The sequence below is a fragment of the Dicentrarchus labrax genome, unplaced genomic scaffold, assembly GCF_905237075.1.
Source record: "Dicentrarchus labrax unplaced genomic scaffold, dlabrax2021, whole genome shotgun sequence".
Classification (NCBI taxonomy): Eukaryota; Metazoa; Chordata; class Actinopteri; family Moronidae; genus Dicentrarchus; species Dicentrarchus labrax.
Window position 1 is genome coordinate 13,297,585 of NW_026136721.1, and position 23,832 is coordinate 13,321,416.

The window sequence follows — 23,832 nt, forward strand, 5'->3', positions numbered from 1 at the left end:
TGACAAAGTGAAAGAGATTAGAAGATATAACGCCCGCAGCCTCTCATTGTCCCACAAAGCTCAGACTTCTTAAAAGCTGCTGTAAAGTCCATGAAAGGGGCTTTACAGGGGAAAAAGAGGTAAGAGCAAGGAGGCTGTGTAGATAAAAGCTGGGAAAAGAGGGTTGCACTCTGACAAAGCAAGCGTGTAACTCATCATCTGGCCTCTCTGGACACACACACACACACACACACACACACACACACACACACACACACACACACACACACACACACACACACACACACACACACACACAGTATATCTCCCCCCTGGACATACAGCCCCTCTGCTGGTGTGAGGGGCTCTGGGTTTGCCTTTGAGAGCCATCCATGCGGCAGGACAGACATTATCAGGGAATTAGAGGGGAAATAATGCTTGTCTCCAGTCCCACTGATAACAACCGCAGTAGTCAGGACAGCGTGGTGTAGGGGGGGCTGCATCAGCGCACAACGGGAAAACTAGTGCCATTTGGAAAATCTGTGACCAAAAATACTGAAACTTAAAGCTACATTAAGACAAGACAGGGGCAGGTTCACAATACATTACATTTATGAATAAATGTAGTGCGGTGAATATAAATGATGGGTTACGGCTTAAACTAAATTGATAAAGGAGCTGGTAGAATAAGGTTCGGGTTATGCTTGAAAAGAACTAAAACGCGCAACATGTTGTTGTTCTAAACAGCCACACCTGAAAAAAAAAAAAAAAGCTGAGAGAGATCTTCAAAGCGTGGCTCGTTTTTCACCTTCCGCAGTGTTGGCCAATCATGGCGTGAAGTGGGTGTGAATGTCAGATTGTCGATTTTAGAAAGTAACAGAAGTGGAAGGGTGTGGGGGCAGGGATGTTTCGGAAGCTATTCAACAAGCAGTTCAGATGGAGCATACTGGCAGCTTAACACATGGCTGTATTTGCAGTCTGGCAAAAGTGAGGCATCTGCTTATTCCAACATGTCTGTCTGTGCTGTAGTGTGCTACAGTAAGTCCATAATGATAATGTAATGCTGAGGTGTTTATTGCTGAGGCAGAATGTCAATTTCCGCCTGATCCTGTTCCCCCCCCAAAAAAATCAGAAAGGATTGTCAGCGACAAAACAGCTGAATGGGTTTCAGTTTCTTGCCTGAGGACACTCGAGTAGCACGGATGCTGCCTCTCACTGAGGCTTGAACCCAGGCCTGCCACTTAAAAGGACCATATTCGCAAGTTCAACTAAGTTAAGTATGCAGTGTGCAGACTTGGTCAAATCCAAGCTGTGGTTACAAATGCACTTGCTGAGCAAAGATACAAGAGTGCAATTTCCATATTTCCATATTGCATGTATCCAAAACATGCAGTTCCCTCTTGTTCCCCTACACCTAACTGCTTATTCTTGCTCTCTCGCCTCTTGCTGTCATTTCTGCCTCTCGGCTCCGTCTTTTGCTCCTTCAATCGTTTCGTTTCCCAACAGATGGGGCTTAAAACCTCCTCTGTCAGCCTTTTTCTCAACAACATCACCCTCATGCAAATGAGGAGGGAAAAGACGGGAAGAAAACAGTGTCGCAAATACCTTTAATCACGTACTGACAGACAGACAGACAGACAGACAGACAGAAAGACAGGCGTACAGACCAGATAAATATGCACACATGTACACAGACAGGTGCTGAGACACACTGAACTATGCAGACAGCATGACATAAACTCAGACACGCACACACACACACGCACACACACACACACACACACACATACATAGGTGCCGAAACCCTGACACACATACACTACCAGCATTACAGCAGCATTCATCGATAACAAAAACCAAACACAACAAGACTGAACCCATCTATGAACAAAATCCACATTTGCGCCTGCATCTTGGCTCCAGCTGTGGAGACATCAGATCCAGCTTCTTGTTACCCAGTGGCCATTACAGCTTGTCTATATTCAAAGGGTGGACATCTGGCTGCACAGAAGAGATAACTCTCTCCTTAATAGGAGGATTTTAATTGGCTACTGCAAAGCTACATCAAAAACCCAGCAGACCCTGAACTCCCAGAAGGACTATAAACTCACTTTAAAAAAAGTTCAAGTCACAAAATATCTCCTCCAACAGGCTATTTCCATGACTTCATGTCCAGTTCACGTAGACTTTGTGGCTTTAATTACCTTTAACAGCTTTTTAAAAAGGATGCTTTGGAGTGGATAGATGACTCTCGGACTGTACAGTACACAATGGGCCTGGAAAGTCAATAGGTATCGACCCTGGGCAATTAAATTGTAATCAGTTTAACATGTAACCCATTCAATGGAGTGCAAGCAAGGAAGCAGGGACTTGGAAAAGAAGGTGTTAACGAATAGTGTTTGAGAAAAGCAGAGGTTCTACTTCATTGATCTGTTTGGTTTTGAGTGACTCTTTATTTAAAGCTCACAGTTAACCACAGGAGCCCAGACCTGTGTGTATTGAATTTCTTTCTTATTGGCTGAGAACAGTCTGTTATTGTATGTGCTCTGGTGACTGCCTTTGTCACCTATATTAGATGCTTGCCCCCACACCTCACTTCATTTCCTTACAGTACAATTCATTACCAGACTGCCTTCCCCCTCAGGCCAACCCCACTATCCTTTGTTACCTTATGGGGTAGTCAGCAGCACTGAGGTTGATGAAGAAATCCCAGCTCCAATCCCTCATGGCCAGCAGGTCAGCCATGCTGCGAAGATACATGGTCAGCAGACTGGCACCACCCCAGATGGTGGCCATGCGCCAGGGTGTCACCCTCACATTTGGATACTGTGAAGCCAAGACTTGCACCTGCCTGTGCAGGTAGTTGGAGCGCTGGAGCAAAGGAAATGGTCACGCAACGATTAATATTAAGTCATTAAGTTAAGTTAATGTAATTAAAAAACAAAGAGCAAATTAATACTTTAGCCAAGCTTCCAATGAAGGATGGATTTAAAAGGGCTCGACTGGTTTCACATTAAAAAGGTGCATAATGTTTGGAGGCTCTCTCTTGAGTGGCTCACCTGATCGACGTGTATGTAGTAGTAGTGCGAGGTGTGGTAGATGGCTTTGAAGAGGCGTTGAAACTGGCGAGAGGCTCGTCCATGGACCACCAGGACAAACGCTATTCTGACTGGTTTTGATGGAAAGCTCTCAGCAGAGTCCTCATCCCACTGGATGTTAGCATTGGCTTTACCTGTGAGGTGCAAACACAACAACGTCCATATTTATTTTAACCATACCAATGAAGACATTAATTTCATTTCATTCACTCAACATTGAATTCTTCATCAGTTATATAATCAGGGGTTGTTTTCTTGTTTTGATTACCAAATCAGATCGGTTATTCATTTGCTCATCTATGAGAGGTTGCACATGCAGCGCTATTAGCAACGATATGACGGGGAGCACCTATAAATATCTTCGAGGGACAAAGAAAACAAATGCCAAATCATATGAATATAGTTATTAATGATAATTTAATGTTATTCTTTTATTAAACAATAAACATGAATAGCTTAACAACAATAGCAACCTCATGTTGCTAGGCAACACTGTAAGTAGCAGTTGGAGTGGTTTGATTAGCATATTCATAACAATTAACTGCTATGTCAAAAGTGAACATTAGGCAATTTAGATTGTCTCTAAGTGTGACACAGTCTGAACTGAGTTTTACTTCTAGTTAATCTGGCTGCTCTCTTGAAGATATTTAGATATAATACCACTATTATCCCTTGAAACACTGACTGTCACAGGCAGAGGGAGTATATAACATAACATTTGCTCTCCACTGTGTCATTTAAATACATCAGAGTTTCTCGGGATTGGTCAGGATTACACACGGGGACAGAAAGCCTTGCTACAACTGAGACATTAATAAATAAAAACAAAAAAGTCATACAGCTACTCAAGCCCTGCTGTAGAACAATTTGAACCAGACACTAAACACACTGTAACTACTATCCTCATTCAGACAGGAATCCTATAGACCATTACTCTGGGGTTTTCAGGGTGGAGCACGGTTTGACAATGTGCCATCATTCCTCTCAGGCAGAACTCCCGGAAGATGCCTTGGATTTCACACAAATGACAACAATAAGCAAGCAGAGAAAACACCGCCCTGGTCGTGGCCTGCCAAGCCACTATCAAATTAAACAATTCCAACTATCTCTAGAGAGCCATTGGTAACCTCACATAGCTCTGTTGTGTGGTTTTGTACCACCCTTAACTGCTCAAAAACAAACACTTGAAACCTTAAAAAAAACTTCCTGCAACCAGTTCTGCACCATCAAGCCCCCCAACATTATCCCAGACATTGTTTGTTTTTAAATCTTCAGTTATTACAGCAAATGCACACATGCGGCTTATGAGACATGTTTGTTCACAGAACGTGCCTTAAGGAGATTAATGACTATAATTTGGGACTTCAGTTCCCAAGAGCCTGTTTGTGCCGAAGAAGTAGTGGAAGCTGAAGGAATACTAAGGTGGGGGCTGTTCATTCCCCTGAGGTTATGCTTCCTCAAAAATGCCCCTCCCGGCTCCTCTCCCTGTCTGGCCCTAAGGCTCTGTAATTACTCAAAATTTTAGGGCAAGTGTCCACTACGTCTTCTCTTTATGAGTTGTCAAGGGTGGACAAAGAAGGCCTGGTCCCTTCCATTTAACAAATCTCATTCATTCAAATTTAAGGGCAGGTGTCCAACATGGCTTTGTTTAAAGCTTGACCACAAGGTTGGGGTTAATGACATGGTCCCTTGGCTCCAATTGGCCCCAATTGGCCGTGGCTTCTGTCAGTCACTCATACTTATTTCTCTCTCTCTCTCTCTCTCTCTCTCTCTCTCTCTCTCTGCGTGCGTGTGTGACAGCTCAGGGGGGAAATCTGCTGCGGGCCGTATCAGATTGAACGGTAATTGGTGGCCAGCTAAGAAGGTTCACTGGTTTGCTTTGCACACGGATAATTGGCCAGTCGCTTCACAAAGCACTTTGAGAGTGTGTGCTATGCTACCTAGCTGAACTAATGAGCACTGCTGTGTGTGTGAGAGAACTTAAAATGTACTGTCAGTTTTGTGGAGCATGTGTGTTTATCTGCAGGAGGCTCGGCACCTGAAGAGACCGAAGGCCTATTCCATCAAAAAAACAACAACAAAAGCCCTCCTCTTGAACTCATCACTCTTCATCATCCTTCCCATCGCCATCAATCTTTTAAACTGCATCTCCCTCATCTGCTATCACCCCACTCTCTTCCTCCATCATCTTGTGTAACTTCAGGCTCTTACCCGCCCTCCATCTTAACTGCTCATATGAGAGGTTAGAACAAGAACTGAGCTATAACCCCGACGGGCTTGTATAAAACTGCATTTAAAAATGTCTTGGGGATGGTGTCTGCTGCTTGAAACCCTCACCAACGCCAGCTTTGCAGACATATAAATCTTTATATGAATACGATAACAATTTTCATTTCCTTTTCTTTGAACCTTTAACAACTGAACATAACACTTACATATTATCACCGTTGCCTGTTTCACATCCAGCAGACACGGAGCAACAGTAGCATTGGAGCTAGCTGCAGCCGGCTAACAACGTGTTGCACAAGCTAGCACGCTGCTAGCACCAGTAGTATGCTGCTCAGTGCAACAGTGTATGAGTGTGTGTGTGTGAATGCTCCATTAGCTAACTTAGCATATCAAAGCTACTGAATAATGGTGCTATAAGAACAATGAGCGTGAACTAAAACAGTTAAGGCCACAAAACCAAGACATTAAGCTAAAAGAAAGCTAAAGTAACCTAGCCATTTGATCAATTGCTATTGTAAATATATTGATTATAGCAGCGTGATGTATGCTGTCTGATCCTTTTCAGTACAAGGACGTGAGGCTAAAGATGGGTACGGGGGACAAGGTCACTGACTGCCCACTATCAGCCCTGCTGGAGCAGCGCCGGCCAGTCATATCATTACAGCCAAGTTAGCATATGGGAGTCAAAGAGATTGAACATGTTCCTCCTGTATTCAATGATGCTAATACCAGAGCTAACACAATTGCTAATCTAGCCAAGGCCTCAAGGACAGAATACCGATCAAATCAAATTTTCTGCTAACAAGGTTAGGACTTGATTTGGGATGGGGAACAGAGAGAGAGAGAGAGAGAGAGAGAGAGAGAGAGAGAGAGAGAGAGAGAGAGAGAGAGATAACACATTGGCAGGCAGCAGGCAGGCAGATGGAGAGTAAGAAAGAAAAGTGATTTAATTTAGCTGTCGTGTTGTTACAGCCCAGCCACCAGGGGAAAGCCCTTTTCAATTTCTTTGTCTCCTTTGATCAAACTGTCAGTTTGAGTGGGCTGGTGAGTTGCTGTGTGAGATGACAGGAGCTTAGGCACAGACAAACGATACTCCTGCTCTTGGGAAGGGGAATGCGCAAAAGTTGCTAAGTCACGGTGCCTCCCCGAGTTCCAATAACATGAGCGAGGGCCAGGAAGGTATCAAGAACAGGCAGGATGTATAATAGCTTTCTCCTCCTTCCCTGCTGTCCATACTGCATCCAGCCCACTCCCATGAGTGTAAATGCATGTGCTGTTCACTTAAACATGGTTGCTGATGCATGCTGCTCACCGATGGTAGCAGCCGCAACAGATTATGTTTACAGAAGCCACAACCAGACTGCAGATGTCCATAAATTCTTAGAGAAAAAAAGAGCCTGTGTGTGTGTTTGTGAGCGTCTGTTTGAGAAAAAGAAAGGAGAACCTCTGTTCTGTGGCCAGCTTGACAAAACAAATGAAAATTGGAAACCAATTTGGAGAGAATACAAGCAGCATCCCCATTTTCTCCAACAATTTACTTCACCAATTACATATCAGCAAAAAAAGAAATGTCTTGCCTTTGACGAGAATTGCAATTACGAGAACAGGAAATATTTTACCACGTACTAAAGCCTGACTGGTCAGACTACACTTTTTGTGCTTAGCTTTGCGGATATAGTTTTTTCTTTTTTGCTATGAAAAGAAAGCTTGTACTGTATGAGGAAATAATATGAAAAAATTTAATGTCAAACTATATGAGGAAATACATTGACAACCTGTCTGCATTATTTTCCAGGAGGATTTTTCTTTGTGTCTTTAGTTAGTCTGCTAGAATAATCAGCTCAAGCAAAAATCTCTCTCTGATTTTTAATCTATTTTTTAAGTGATTTGTGAAGAATAATATATAAGAGCACTGCAGTAAGGGGCTCTCCTCTGCCTCATCTATTTTTACAGTTTTCCCATAAATGCTGCATTCGGAAGATTTATTTATTCTCATATATCTTCAAGTACTGTGATGCATACAGTGTTTGGACTTAGCATGATCAGAACCTCTAACTTTGTCTTAGTGTCCTTCTTAATCCACTTAGATAAATCATTAACAATCATTTTGTTGACTGAACCAAATTGTCTTTTTGACATTTTGACAGGTATAGCACAGCTAAAAAAAAAACCTGTGAGGTGTTAAAGGTCCTAAAAACCTATTTTCTCAACAAAATTCTTACTATAAGCAACGTGATCCTACATGAACCTGAACATTTCTGCAAATGTTTGAATGCTTCTGGTTATTTTTGTCCTTTATTTCTAACTGGATTATAGTGGGCAGAGCTCAGTTGGAAGAACGAAATGTCAGTCAATCAGCATTTAGCAACATTTAAATAAAAATGTTAATAAGTTAATCAAACATGATCTAAATCCACACAGCTCTGATGAAGCAGAATATGTTTTTTTCTCAAAAAATAGTAAAATCACTTTTGCTTCTTTAATCATAAAAAATTAATGTTATGGAGAAATACTAAATAAGATTTGAAACCAGTTTTCACGGACTTAGAGGTATCTATGTGGCATTTCACATGACACAACTATTTGGACCTCAACAATCAGATGTTCTCACGCTGGGAAGCTTGATAGATATCGACCCATTCGGTGAGACAATATTTGAGCAGAATACAAAGTGACTGCGCTGACGTCACAGACGTAACCATTTGTATTAACTAAAATCAAATAATCAATCAAATTAATTACAGTTACTCACCCTCGATGGGGCAGTAGCGAGTGACCTTTTCAGGCATTAACTGCCCTTCCCTATGTCTGCAGTACACCTCAGCAATCTGTTGCCGGCACTCCTTGCTCTTGGCCCTGGATAGAGCTGAAATGGCTTCCTTCCCACTGATCTCGCACTTGGGTGGTTGATCATAGGTCACCTCCAGCGGCGCTGCAGTCACCTGCCTCCTGTGGGGGTGCTGATGTCCGTGCTGTGACTGGGCCTGCTGGGCCTGTGAGGCACGGTAGTGTTGGCGCGACACTCCTGCGACGCCCTGACCACCCGGGTAGGAGGCATTGTTGCTGACCGCCAATGGTTGGTGGCCTACAGGCAGCACTTCGTTTGAGCTGCGGCCCAGACTTGGGGAGTTGTCCCGCCAGGCCTGCTGCTGGGCGTGGGCTTTCTCCTGCAGATGCTCCCGCTGCTGCTTGCTGCTGGTGGCCCCTACAGACTGCCGGTGTGGCTGTGAGCGTGCACCAAAGTTACTATTGTCTATGTTCTCAAAGTCTTTGGGCACAGAGTTCTCGTTGTTGCTGTCCACTCTATTTTTCTCTTTCGGCCGGTGGGAGTAATATCCATCCTGGATGAGGAGAGAGGGAACAGGAGGAGAAAGACAAGGGAAGCGTTGGGTAAATGGTGGGGAGGAAAGAGGAGGAGGGAGGACACAAACAAGAAAAACAAGATCAAAATTGAGTGAGCGCGGTGCATATCAAATGTCGGATTAACAATCAATGTGGCATGTATGAGTGGGCAGCGCTGCACTGAACCGTGAGGCATGAAATGAAGTAGCAAGGTATTGAGTGTGAGGACTACAAGGTGCAACCTAACTGGAGGTGATGCAGGGTTGAGGGCTCTGCCGCTCCGTGCCATCATCAGATTAGCCCCGGTTTCAATTAAATTCTCCCGCAAATGGGCCCAGCACTCCGTAAACAGATTACCAAGTAGGGATAAAGGGCCAGAATATGACTGTGAGATTGTGTGGGTGTTTGTGTTTATGCGTGGGTGTGCATGCATGTGTACAATTCCTTTTTCAGTCAAGCCACATGAGAATGTGAAGAAATCGTTGTGGTGTGGCGTGAGACTGGAAAGGCTGCGCTTGTCAGCGCTGTTCGTCTGCATATGTGAGATAGTGTGTGTGTGTGTGAACGTCTGAATGTACAATTTCCCTATCTTTCCAGCAGAATAGGCTGAAAGCGAAGGAGGGGCACAGGGGAGAGCAGAAAGAGGAAAAAGGGTAATGAGTGAAAGTGGTGAGTGCAGGGCAAAGGAGCGCTGACACAAGGCATGAGTTCTGCTCGCAGGAAGCGCTGGCTTGTTCCAGTGAAATGTGCCGCGATGCATCAAACGGAAAACTAAGAAAGCTGCCTGGCTGCCACACTACTGTTGCACACCTTGGTAGACACACGAGAGGAGGCGGAGGGCAAAAAGTGAGTGGGGAATGGAGCGGCAAACAGCAGCCAAGGAAAGATAGAGCTCATAACAACAGGGATCCCTGATGTGTTTCTCCATTTACAAGACACAGAGAATAGGAGAGAAAGGGGAAGGTACTAAGTGCAATATGAGGTATGTGAGACAGAATGGAAGCAGGAGAGGTGAGACACACAAGGGAAGCAAGTGAGATGCTATTGTGAGCCAGCCACTCAGCATGAAAATGTCTTTCCACCCCTAAAGCAAGGCATGTTATCAGCCCATCAACTTTCCCTCTCTGCAAACACCTTGTACCAGCACAATTACAAAGGTGGCTGGATGACACACTTTCACACTCGAAGAGACAGGAGGGGGGATGATCTTATAGAAGCGAAACAAGAAACAACAAACTGGATGAAAAACAGAGGAGGAACAATATTCTCATTGTCAGCTCCTTTTAAGCTGCTTCCTTGGCAGAGGTCTAAGTCTCACAACACTGGATACCTTTAAGCTTCTGCCTCTCCTATCCTCCTTTTCTCTCCTTCTCCACTCATTTTGCTTCTCTCTGCTCTTTGCCTTTTTACCCCCTCTCCTTCCGTTCACACGTCTCTTCACACATCCCGATTCCACCTCTCTACTCTGCTCCTTTCACCTCTCATCCCTCCTGCACCACATCACGCTCCCCTTCTCTCATCATCTGTTCCTCCATTTCACATCTTTCGCGCCTCCTTTTCTCCCTCCTCTCTCTCCCCTTTATTCTCAACTTCCATCTCTGCTCCAGCCTGTCATAACCTCACCCTTCTCCTCCCCTCCTTGTCTTTTCTCTACTTTCTTCACCCTGCCAGTTTAAACAGACCATGTTGTCTGAATGGCAGAACCTGCTAATCCTGCGTGTAACAGCTGCTTAGGCCAGTGATCACCTAAAAAGAAATCCCTACTTGCCGAGTTTCAAAGGGAATGCTTTAGGTGGCTAATCCATGCAGCGCAAGTCACTGGGTGTTTGCAGAGGTAAAATGAGTCTGTGTGCATTCACAATTATGTGTGTACAGCGCATGCTTCTTCTTTTTCTAAAAGTGTTCACTTTTTTTCACACTGTGTGTGTGTGTGTGTGTGTGTCTAAGGGAGGAAGAGAGCAAGTAAAGTAGAGGCGGCATGTGTTTGCCCTGGAGGAACGGATACTCTTACTTTGAGCCCCACTGCGAGAGACATGAGAAGATGAGGGTCACAGTTAAATTGGAAAAATGCCCAAGTGAGCAAACAATAAAAACAACACAGCCCGAATGTCCCTTAACCCATCTTTATGGAAATCCACTTTGCTTACAACAGATAGATACCAACAGATACCATATTCTCATTCCACTGAATTCATACTATCCAGAATAATTCTTTACGAAAGTATGCGAAAGAGTCTCATTTCCACAGCAGGGCCAAGTGAGGCTTACCCAAGAATGTCTGTACTGTATAAAGCAAAAAGAGGACTGATGTAAGGATAAAACTAATTATTTTTTTGATTAATCATTTAATCTAAATAAGATTAGAAAACTGTACAAAATGTTCATTAAAAATTTGCATGGCCGAATTTTATAGTAGAGACCTCACCTTAAAGTCTCTGCCAATGTCAGAAGAGATTATGACATTTTAATGAAATATGATATTAGGCTTATTAAAGGAATAGTTGGCATTATAGACATCAATACGCTTCTTTACTTTCATGTTGAGAGTTAGATGAGAAGATTGACACCACCGTCACTGACGTAGCCTACAGTAAATATGAAGTTAGACCTAGGAGAGGGTTAGCTTAGCTTAAAATAAAGACTGGAGACAACAGCTATTCGTCTGTGTCCAAAGGTAAAAAAAAAACATCTATCAGCACCTTTAAAGTTCACTAATTAAGAAATGATATCTTGTTTGTTTAATCTTACAAAAACCAACCAGGTAACCAGCTCAAAGGCTTCAGGAAGTTCCTACTCCCAGTCGAGCTATGCTAAGCTAAGCTAACTAGCTTCTGGCTGTAGCTTCACAGTATATTTAACCCGCAGACATGAAAGAGATATCTTCTAATCCAACTGCTGGAAAGAAAGTGGAAAGTGCCTTTAAGCTTTAAAGAAATGAAGCAAACAGTGGCGCTACGTCACACACCAAAGGCCATGTATTTCATAAGTGAGGAATTGTTTAATAACTCAACTGATAATGAGACAAGATACGTCAGAATCTGTCTGATTCAGCTCAGCAGGTAACGGTGATTGATTGAGCACATCATATGTTCCGTTGCAGTTATTAATCAGAGCCGCACATTGTTCTACGTTTTTGCAAGGTGGGAGACGTAAAGACAAACAGCCCGATCAGTCACGATCAAACTTTCTTTTGTTCCACTAGCCCTCCAAACCATGTAAGACAGACAAAAGCAGCAAATCCTCACATTTGAGAAGCTGGAACCTGCAAATGTTTGACAAATATTTCCTTAATAAATGATTCATCAACAATTACTCGACTACTAGAATAGTTCTAGACACATTTAGATCACCTAACTAATCGACTAATCATTTTAGCACGAGATTGCCGTATTTAAAAAGACTTCTTTGAATGCATTCAGCTGGCTATAATTTCTTTGGGTGGGAAAAAAAAGCAAAAAAACATCACAAAGATGTTGATTTGTAGCTAATTAATTGACACGGTTAAGAGTTAGGCGAGGGTAGCCCCATGTGGCCCTAAAGTGGAAATGAGCAGTATTTGTAAGCTGGCACTGAGGAGATTCCTCTGGATAAACAATCTTCACACTGTGCTCCCTTCTCTCCCCTCCTCCCCCTCCTCCTGTGAGCAAAGGACTCCAGTAGCTGTGTTGCTCTTTAATCTCAGGGACCGGGCTCTAAGCAGGAAGCGGTGGGGCACAGAATTAATAGTGGTGGCGGCCATTGGAGATAGGAGCTGCGTTGGACTGCAGATGGGGCTGGGAGCTGGGGGTAGCTATCGATTGTTACAGGGGATATGTTTTCTGCTCCCCGGGAGTGTCGAGGAGGCCAAGCCAGGATTGCCTGGCATGCAGTGTGCTGGTTGTGCACACACACACACACACACACACACACACACACACACACACACACACACACACACACACACACACACACACACACACACACAAATAGCCCTCCCTGAGCTCTGCTGAGGAGTGAGGAAAAAGCAGAGGGGGTAAACGTTAATATCATCCATCACTGGTAGGTACATTTAGAGAGGCCTGTGGGGCTGGGAGTTACAGCATCCCCTCTGGGAATGGTTCAGTCCATTTCTCAATACAGAGCTGGCCCTTTCCACTTTTCCCCATTTCCTCTGCCACAGGGGGAAATATTTCACCTGTCCTTTTTCTCTCTCTCACTTTCTCTCCATTCCCCCCCAATCTCCTGAGCAGCAGAGAAAAAAAAGCACATATCTCTCTCTCAGCACCTGTCTGGCTTCACAACTCTCCTTCTCCACCTCCTCCTCCTCCTCCTCCCTTGGCCCACGTATCATCCCTCGCTCTAGGAAGGAAAGCAGTTCATCTGCTCCGCCCCCTCCCCTCCTCCCTAATGCCATCATTTACTGTTGCAGTCCCATGGTAGATGTGAGGGAGAGCAAGGTAGCAGCACATATCAGTTTCACCCCACCCTCCCAAACCGCTTCCTTTAAAAGACATCATTCCTATGGGGCCGAGCAGAGATAAGCGACTGCGTGTGCCAGCGGCACGTACTCTGTCAACACAAGCTGTATGGACAGCCATGCAGACAATGATACCGCCATGTGCATAAACACAAGTTTATTAGGAAATATAGTACTGCCTTTATGTGAGTAGGTGGGTGTTGAGTCACCTCGTGTGGCGCACAGACCAGCTTCTGGTACGACCTGCCTGCCATGTGGCTAACAAGCTCAGATTAATTACCTGGACTGAATCCCTACGATACTCAGAGCAAGATGTGGCGTCTGGCGTGTCACGGGAGACTGATACACTGACAGACTTAGTTCACAGCTGCTCTAGCACCTCAGGTGAGAAATGAGCCAGGGTCGACCTAAATGCTTAGTGACTTCTTAGAAGTCTTACTTATCGTAGCTTATCAGCTGTAGAGTTTGGGGACGACAGCAGTTGCTCTTTTCTGCTTTCTTAGATTCATGGTTTAGGTATCCAACACTCATACAAAGCACGGCAACGTAGACTGAGCTTTGATTTCAGTTCAGCAACAAATACAGTGAAGAGTACTGTACTGTTACCTGACAATAAGACAATCAAATTGAGGGTAAAGAAATACAAGAATGTTTCGGGTGTCTCAGTTAAGCGGTTTTCATAAGAGAAGCTGTGTTTGGTTTCACTTTCGTTATGAATTTTTCCTGGGTTTCTGCGACATTTCTCTTTCTTTTTCTCCCTTCGGTCAATCCCTTCAATCCCCTTCTATTCCAGTAGCTAAAACTGGAGGAATGCTGGTCACATGTAATGTAAGTGTGTACGTGCATGTGTGCGCAAATGCATGATTAGCGGCAGCTCTGAGTGAACAGTCTGGGTTTGGTATGCACAGAAGCCTCTTGTTGTGTGCCCTGCGACAAGCCCTGGAGCGAAAGTAGTGAAAAGGGAGTGTGTCTTTTTTTTTTTTTTGTGTGTGTGTGTGTGTGTGTGTGTGTGTGTGTGTGTGTGTGTGTGTCTTAGTGTGAGTGTGTGCAAATGTGTTACAAATACCTAGAGGAGACAGACAGCGAGAACCTCTGAAAACTACTTAACAGCTTTAGGTTTGGCAAATAGAATTTGAAGAAAGGATGCATTATCTGAAAGGGAAGCAAAAATATACAAAAATGCCTTTCCCCTGGCAAACAGACAAATGATTGTAATCGGCTACTTGTTGAAACCACTGAAAAGACATCAAAGTCTTCCAGAGACAATGATGCTGGGGTTGAGACATGTGGGTGTTCACTAAGACCAGAGGGCAGAGGTGAATTCACAAGCTGCTGTTGAATTTCTGCTTCTTTCTGATGGATTTTCGTGTATTGCAACTATATGGCTTCACTCATTATATTTGCATGCATGGATTTGAACTGAGAAAGGAGACCCCAAAAAAAAGACAGACTTCTGCCCTCATAACCACAGACACAAGAAAGGAACATGGACTTCCTCTTCCTCAAAAAAGTAACCTCTTTAAAAACGGCATAGGTCTACGTGAAAAGTTTCACAAAAAGATACATAAGAAGAAATGTATTAACTGTGGGGGATTATCTGGGGAGTTCCCAGAAGGCCAGAGTGGAATTAAAAATACTCACAATCACGCACAATATGTTTGCATGCCACTGCAATACTTTTGTGATCTGTCGCAATAGTTTTTCCCAAGAGTTTCGCTTGTGTAAACATAATGCTGAGCACCCTCAAAGCACTGATATTCTCTGACGGCCTGTTGATATGTGAAGCCCACAACTGTGCAGTTCAAATAATTCTAAGATACTACAGATATAATATTTAAGGCCCAAACCCACACAGGTAATTCAAATTAATTTGAGCTCATTAGACCTCCTTCACTCAGCTTTGTACTCTGTTTAGCCTGGACAGATTATAATAATTATCATCTTTATTATTGGATAACTTGTAGTTTTTTTACACTTTGGTTTTTATACAGATTAAACAAAATGTGTTAATTAATGGGTTGATGGGAAAATAACCTTTGGACAGAGCCACGCTAGCTGTTTCCCCATTTCAAGACTTTATGCCTAGCTAAGCTCACTGGTTGAAGCTTCATATTTATATGAGAATGGAATCAGTCGTCTCATCCAACTTCCTGCAAACAAGCAAATAAACGTATTTCCCGAAACTAGTCAAACTTTTCCTTTAAAGGTGTTAGGTGTGGCTGAAATAACTTAATAAATTCTCAGCGAGGTAGCCAGTATCCGTTGCCAGAGAAAGGCATTGGGAATGGAAAACTAGCGCTAGGGGATGCAAAAGTATCAATGAAATACAATAAAGGTTTGGTCAAGGGTAATAAAAGGATTTATAGGAAATTCCTCTCCTCCCATAGGGCAGTTTGAGAAATAGTTTGTAGCTGTTTTTGGCCTCCAGTGCTGATTCAGTGCCCCCTCAATATATGTTCGATATAGCCACTTCTATGTTTAATTAATTCTTTTGTTCTTCCTGGCCACTGATACCAATACATGTAGCACAAACAGACATTAGTATTCTATGTTCACACTCTTGACCATTAAATTCATTACTCTTGGCTGTTTTGAGCATTGGAAATCCAGGAATTCAGCTAACTCACCCACTGTGATTACTATAAATCTCTCAGCATAAGAGCATCAGATAAATGCTTGAGATGTAAATGAGCCACTTAATGGGCATAATTTAATCCAGACTCTGCTCACTGTGGTGGAAAAGAACAGAAGTGAATACTATAGTGGAAAAAATAAGAAAATACCCCAAATGTGTTGATATCAAGATTATTCTCTTCTGGAACTTTCCCCCTAAATTGGATTAAGAAGGCACAGAGTTGAGAGGCGACCTCAAAAAACCTCAAAGATTTATTCTGAACAACAAGGAAACTCACACAGGGAACAATGTTATAGCTGAAATCCCCAAAGCATGTGGCAAAAGTGAAGCCGGGCTGCCTGAGTCTCACAAGGTTTGGTTCGCCTTCTCCCCTTAAAAATCTTTACTCGGCATCCCAGCAGCTTACATAGATGGATTACTACACACACCAACACACACATGCACGCACACACACACACACCTGCATCTCCAGACTCACTTGTCCTCTGTTTCCAATACACACACTAATCTGCACACACACGGACACACACCCACACGCACACACAGGCCCCAGGATAAATGTGACTTGCACTAAACCAGCCTCACAAGTGAGACTAGTGTGTGTGTCCAAGGGTGTGTGTGAGTTTGGAGTAATATATGATTTCCCTGCTGTGGAGACAGCAGGAGCCAGGGAGGGTATTGAAGCTGAGGGTGTGAGTGCTTCAGTGTTTATGTACAGAAGAGACCGGACTGACATGTAAAACAAAAACTGCTCTAAAAGGTGCAATTTGCATATCTATGTCCACTAAGATTTTCCCTGTGTCTCTATGTGACTGACATGTAAAAACAAGAGAACGCTCATTCACAAATGACTTAGCGCTCCTTACTATTCCATCACATATGAATACACACTTAGAATAGTATGAATTCTATGCTCATGAATTTCCAACAATATGACGTTACGACATGTTAGTTAACATTTTTGTTTATCTTGGAATAGCTAGTTATAGGAAGTAGGCTTAAGAAGGCGAGGGCAATTTTTGCATATTATAGATGAAAATAGAACCATTGTGCAACTCCACAGCTGTCAATGATGTGTTTGACATCTTAATTTACTCCTCACTATAGAGCAAATTTGTGGGTCTATAAACCTTTTTCACAGCAGCCACTTTGACATGAAACAGTAGGGTAAACACAGGTGTTACCAATGGTACTAAATAAGGTACAGTTCCATTCAGGTCAACAGTCATAGAGCTGCTATTGTGCATACGGGCTCACTGGAAAGGCTCTGCTACTGCTATTAGTATTATTGCTAACACCTGTGTTCACCCTGCTATTGCATGTCATAATGGCTGCTGTGAAAAAGGTCCATTATTTAGTGAGTAGTGAATGAGTGAATGAGGGACACAGCTATAGAATTACCTTATAGGGGTCTAACATTCTCATTATGGAGACTATTCATTTTAAAATCCTCTAACTTTGGGAGTCATGAATATAGAAATAAAGCATACAGTCCAGTATACGAGTAGTTTATAATCAGTTGTGTAACAAGCTTCCTAAACAACCAGTCATTAAAGAAAACGTTATAGAATAAAACACATTTCTCTCATCTGTTAAAATGTTTAGTTCGAGTTCTTGTAAGAAGAGCGTATTTGGCAGGGTTTATGATTGATTTAGGTCAATTGGATATCATAAAATAGTTTCCTAAATGTAGTTATGTTTTAGATGGTCCCAGTGGGATAAAGTGGCTCAACCTTGTTTCTGGCTTTTGTCTAAATAGGGAAGTGCAGGTCACTGGACTTTAGAATACAATAATTTCAATTAAGAAACCTCACTGTTTACAGTCTGAGGTTTGCAACTCAATACAGTTCCCACAATAATACTGCAATATTACAGTAAAATGATGCCCACTCACTCCCTCAAAACCATCCTCTTTCCTCATCTTTTTTCTCAAGACCACTTCCTGTCCTCTGTCTTACTCTGCCTTCCTTCTGCATGAACCCGGGGAGTTTCCACATGACAAAAGGAATCTAAATCATATGGCTTACATACAATATATTAGGTCTATATCGCTCAAGGGCATAAAAGCCCTTTAACAAGCCATGTGAAGATACTGGCAACCCTCCTACTGTGTCCCTTTACCCCCTCCTCTCTCTTATACCGGCCTCTTATTTTCCTTTGTGAATAAACCCCAGAACTTTACATCTCCAGCACTGAATGGAGCCCATCAGGCGATTTCTGAGCCATATCTCACAAGGGCATGAAAAAGCCTTACTCCCCCTCTCCTCTCTGTACACCTCCCTGTTCAGCCATGAAATGACACCCCTATTTAATCAATTGTGAATCATGAAATTTTGCACAAGAGACCCCTTTTCTTTGCACTTGACAGTGATTGAACTGCACAGCCATGCAATTCCATTCACCACGGCGATGAGAAGAAAAGAGAGCGGGGGAGGGCCTGCGCACTGTGCAGTGTGTGTGAGAGATGAAGGTGATTTCCCTGTGACATCATGGGCCCCCTGCTCAATGGCACCGCAACAGAGGGTCCCTTCTGTGCATTGAGGCCACGTGGTCAGAAAGCATAGTGGGATCCTACAGCTGATCTATAGGGGGGCAAAGGATGTGTGTGTGTGTGTGTGTGTGTGCCAAAGAGGAACAGCCCTTCACACATGTACATTGTACAGAGGCCTCTAAATAGATTTAGGGTTAAGAATAACAGAGAAAAAGGGGGAGAGAGATTACAAGTGGAGGAGGGTGGAGGAGACAGAGTAAGATAAAAGCCTGGGAGAAAATGGAGAAAAGTAGTTTAGAAGAGCAGAACAAGAGAGAGAGAGAGAGAGAGATGGGGTGAGAGACCCCTGATGGGAAGAGCCCCCATCCCCTTTCTTTCTTCTGCATGAATTGCCTGGTGGGAACGACATGTGAATGTATGATGTAAGGTCTGTAGGGAGTGTGTCAGGGAACATAGCTGAGATTCCAGGCATCTGTGTGACATAGCGGTGACATGGCATGACCCCGTTGTGACCCTGATGCAGAGGTCAGAGTGGGTTTGCTCTTTCATGTCATGGCAAAACACAATATGACAAGCTCTGGATTTATGCAAGCTCCATTCATTCACTATATAATTCTTGTATAGGATTGGTAAAAACCAAAAAAGGAAGAATGTGTGTGTGTTTCACTTATGTGCCTGTGTCTGGGTGCAGCATGCTAATGATGTGCAAATATATCACAACGGTGATAGCTTTGGTTTCACTTCCACAATGCAACCACAAATTCTGTCAGCTGAATGAGCCTCCAGGAGCACATTATTGTGTAAGTATAAGTAATATGCAGAAGTGAAAAAAAGATTCCCTTCTGAGCAACTCAACTGAAAACACAAACTATTTTACAAAAACTATTTTCCGAAGTACTTTCCTCTAAGTTATTAAGGTGAAAGATGACTAAACAAAGACAGCACCCATAGATGGTCCATATGTTTGCTGACGGTGCACAGAGCTTTAGATTTATTGTTTATTGTAATCATAGAAACTAGATAAAAACATATTGAGCCATGCTAGTGGCTTGGCTTTAAGCTAGGTTATTTTGTCAGTTCTTTGCACGCCAGACTCAGATGTCTCAACAACTAATTAATTGAATTAACATCAGCATGTTAGCATTGTTATTGTGAGCATGCTAGCATGCTGACACTGGCACGTAGCTCAAAGTATCACAGTGCCTAAGCACAGCCTCACGGAGATGCTAGCATGGCTGTAGACTCTCTTGTCCGTGTGAATCAAAATAATAATAATAATAATATAAGATTAGTACATGCAGTGAAAAAAAATTCCTTGATCATCACAAAGATGCACCAACACTAGTTGCCTGTTTCTTGTGCCATGGCCTAACTTACCACCATATTTCACTGAAATCTGTTTACGGATTTCTGATTTGACAAAACGCTCCCAACTCAAGGTCCGCTTAATGGGCTTCTTCCAGAGCTTTCAACCATATTATACAGTCTTCCATTCTGCTGATGAAGACTGCCTAAAAGTGCTCAGAATCATGGGCTGTTCAATGTGGTAAAAAGCTCAGGAACGAGCATGTAAGTGGACCTTGAGTTTTGTCAACTGCTGTATCCAAGGTAAAGAATGAACTGTCAAACTTAAGGTTTCTAAGACATTCTGCTGACTGACAAACAAACAGGAGAAGTACATTGCTTCCTAATCTGCTGTAAGAACAGTCCGGGGGATTGCTTCAAATTGTTTAGGTGTGTTTCCTGTTACAGCTCTACTGTCATGGGAATGTAAGGCTCCTGGTAATTACATTTATTAATGATGTTTTGGTTTGCTGGTAGGTCTGGTGACTTAGATGCACACAACATACATCTCTACGTGGCTTCAAACGAAGCTCCTCATGCCTTGACACACATCACTTCTCTCTCTCTCATCTGTATTCTGTGTCAAGACGAATTCAGCTCCGGAAAAGAACACCTGAATACATCAGGCCCAGACAATAACAAGAGGCATTTTTCTGGGAACACAGTTTTGCAAATGACATAAATTGTCAGTGACCTGTGTCACTCTAACAATACAAAGAACCCATGTACTGTGCACCGAGGTGACGACCCTATCTGCTCTGTTTACACCTGCTGAGGAAATTAATTTCTGATGGTGGGGTGAAAAACAAGATGAAATGATGTGGAAGAGGGACAATGTTAATCACCTGAAGCTTTATGTCTGTAGACTTGAGCTTCTCCTATGAGGCCAACTGCACAGACAGCTGTAAGTTACTTTTAAGAGTTTGAGTTAGAATCACTATAAATACAGGCCTTACTGCTGAGGAAGCGTAGGGATTTATTTCGCTTGCTTCAAATGTCAATCACACATAGATATACACAAATTAATTAAAAATCCAGTCTTACCCCAAATTGGGTTATGCTTCTAAAAGTGTTTATAGCTGGTGGCCGCACTCAAATACAAGGCAAAAAGCCTGCCGTCAGAAAATAGAGGCAAGATGTGATAATCATACGAATGGGTATAATGGAGCACAATTTGGACAGTCTCCTCAAAGGTATTCATGGTGTTGCACGTAGTTGTACACACAAAAGAGAAGGAAATAGTTAAGCAAGAATGAAAAAAGAGCTTGAGAGAGGAGTTCAAATTGACCAATTGCCAAAATCAAAGTGAGCATGCCTGTCAGATTGTTGGTTTCGGAAAAGGTATGAATATTTTCATCAGTAGCTCCCTGAAGTCTGACATTAGAAGGGTGCTGGCGGAGGAAGTTTCAGACATTGTTCAACAATTCGACAAGCACTTCGATTGAAGCATACTGACTGTGGGGAGGAGGCTGATGTACTTGAAAGCACTTTGGGGCTTATTAAGATGCATCATGGGTGATCCGATCACAAGTGGAAAGGTTCTAAGCACGTCAGTTCACACCTGACATTAAAATGCGTCTCCATGTGCGTCTCGAGTGTCCACTTGTGATCGGACTTAAAAAAAGTGGAGTTGACTTTTAAAGAACTCCAAAACCTTCATATCCACAAAGACGTGACTTTTGTATTTAACATGTAGAAATAGAAAATGAGACATTGTGGTTTAACAGGCATTTACTGACCATCTAGCAGCTAGCTTAATCTCGAGGCCTGCACGTAGCTCTCCAGAAGTCCCGACCTTGGCTGCACACACCTCCAAGTCCGAACAAACTAGATGAATCCTGAAAAATGTACCTGAGACCAATGTTAGCAAGCCAGCCAAGAACACACAAGGCTAACCACCTCTCCCCAGCCAGAACTCCCCATCTGTGTATTGAACCACAGAGAGATCAAACTGATATTAAAGGACCAGTGTGTAGGATTTAGTGGCATCTAGCGGTGTAATTGCAGATTGCAACTCACTCGTTTTACCCTCCCTTTCCAAGCACGAGGGAGAAATTATGGGGGTCGCGAAACATTGCCCTATTTAGAGAAATAAGGGCGATACCATACTCATGCTAGCATTGTTAGGCTAAACCAGGAATCTTACAGGCACTAAGGCCAGAGCAAGTCGTATACAGAGGAGCCCTGTATGCATAAATACACGATGCATTACAGTGTAACTGAGGACCCCCATTATTTCCAGGAGGGACATTTTGAATCCGGTCACAGTCTTATAATCACTTCTTGGCTGTCAGACAGAAACGGTTCAGGCTGTTTTGCAGAAATCAGAAGTAGCCTGTGGAGACAGTTGTTGGTTGGGTATCTGCCGAGAGAATTGGGGGTGAAAATCTGCCAGGTTGCAGCACAAATGTTTACTGAAGCAGAAATACACAAAAAATTACTTTTACAAATGTGGAATGGTCCAGTTGTTGCATTAACATTTGCTTAATGCATTTTGCATGCTGAGTAGTTAAACATTTGTCTTGAATATCATTTTCCAAATGACATTATCAATTCATTTGAAAGTCACATCATGTGGTCAGATTTGCATTTAAACAACAAATGCAAGCAACTAATGGCTTTTCTCCAAACAGCTGCGATACTCTCGTGGGGTTATATAGTGCGACACACTGCCAGTCATGCTTGGTCACCACAAAATAAATAAAAAAAACGTTCCAGAAGAATGTAGTTGATAACTTTCTAAAGTCACAGAAGTCTACAGCGTTGTCTGTCTGATGGAATGACGGGGAGATAAAGATCAGAGGAAAACAGGGGGGAGGAGGAGAAAGTGAAGGTGAGGAGTTAAGCACCTAAGCTAGCAATAACGAGTGGAGAGACGGCTGATACGATCTTTTGGTCGGACACCCAGATCATTAAAACACCTAAATGATTGAGGGCCCCACTATCCAGCACAGCAGATCCTCAAGCAGGAAGGAGATTTTAGACTTTAAGCTGTTTTCATACCTTTGAAGGACCTCAAATGGATCCAAAGAAAAATCAACAGTCTAATAACAACATATACAGGGTGAAAATGTTATACAGTCATTTTGCAACAAAACCAAACAAGTCTTGATTCCCTGTCTGACTAAATTAGTTCTTCTATAGCAATAACTACAGTTACTGTGTTTATCAAAGGAGCTATTGATTCATTCTAATACTGTTTGGAATGACACAGCCAGAGATGCTTAACCCCAGTATTAATTTTGGCACCAGTTACCTACAGGGTTTATCAGCAGTGCTCTGATTAATGTTGTCCTATCAAAGACATTGACCTTTGTGGCACAAGTTATTTGCAGATGAATCCTTCATTGACAAAGTACTAGATTCCCAACCACTGCATTCATTTTTTTTTGTCTAAAAGAGAGGACGGGTCAATAAAGATTCTGTCGATTTGACTGGCTCTGAAATTCAATGCTTATCTTCAAACTTAATAGAAATAGTGCAGGTGAGTGATAAAAGTGTAAACCAGTTGGATATCAGAGAGAAAAGGATGAAGAGGTGGAAGAGCGGAACTGTTAAAAATGTGTAAAGCTCTTATTCAAACACAAATGTTTATCTAAAGCACTGAGAGATTATTTACGATTTCAGATACACTGCCATACGTACTGCGGTGATTCAATGCTAAAGTCAGCATGCTGATGTTTAGCCATGGATTGTTTACCATATATTCACCTAATTATCTAATTAGCACTGAATATAAAGTAAAGCTAAGGCAAATGGGAATGTTGTTAGTTCTGCAGGTATTTGGTCATAAACCAAAGAATTGAAAATTTGTCCTGATGATGGTATTAGATGAAAAGGGGGAACAACAAAGTCATTAGGATTCATCCTCTGGGCAGCATGAATGTCTGTACAAAATGTCATGGCGATCCATCCAGTAGGTGTTGAGATATTTCAGTCTGTACAATAATGGTGGACTGACACAGACAGACCAACCGACATTACCATCTGTAGAGCCATGCTCTCATGACTCAAGCTGAAGAGTGGATTTTTGCAAATGCCAAACCATGACTGGACAAAGTGACCTGTCTTTATTAACCAGTGGGTCACATGATGAAGGCATGAACAATATCAATACGCCTTTAAACAATCATTTAAAAGCAGCCATGGCTGCTGAGGTGCCTCGAGAACATCAAGCACCATTTCTCATTGTTGCCTTTCCAACAATTAATCCCACCACAGAACCGCATGGAGTCGCTGCAAAATCCCACCAAACCTT

General features: G+C 42.8%; 1 protein-coding gene across 1 annotated transcript in view; it reads right to left on the reverse strand.

The window, feature by feature from the left end:
* The window catches only part of xylt1 (xylosyltransferase I), a 74,840-nt gene that overhangs the window by 26,754 nt on the left and 24,254 nt on the right, over window positions 1-23,832 (reverse strand). The window contains exons 2-4 of the mRNA XM_051384887.1: window positions 8,059-8,647; window positions 3,039-3,211; window positions 2,648-2,850 (exon numbers count right to left, since the gene is read on the reverse strand). Of these exons, the coding sequence (XP_051240847.1) occupies window positions 2,648-2,850; window positions 3,039-3,211; window positions 8,059-8,647 (965 nt within the window). The remainder of the gene's footprint in view (window positions 1-2,647; window positions 2,851-3,038; window positions 3,212-8,058; window positions 8,648-23,832) is intronic.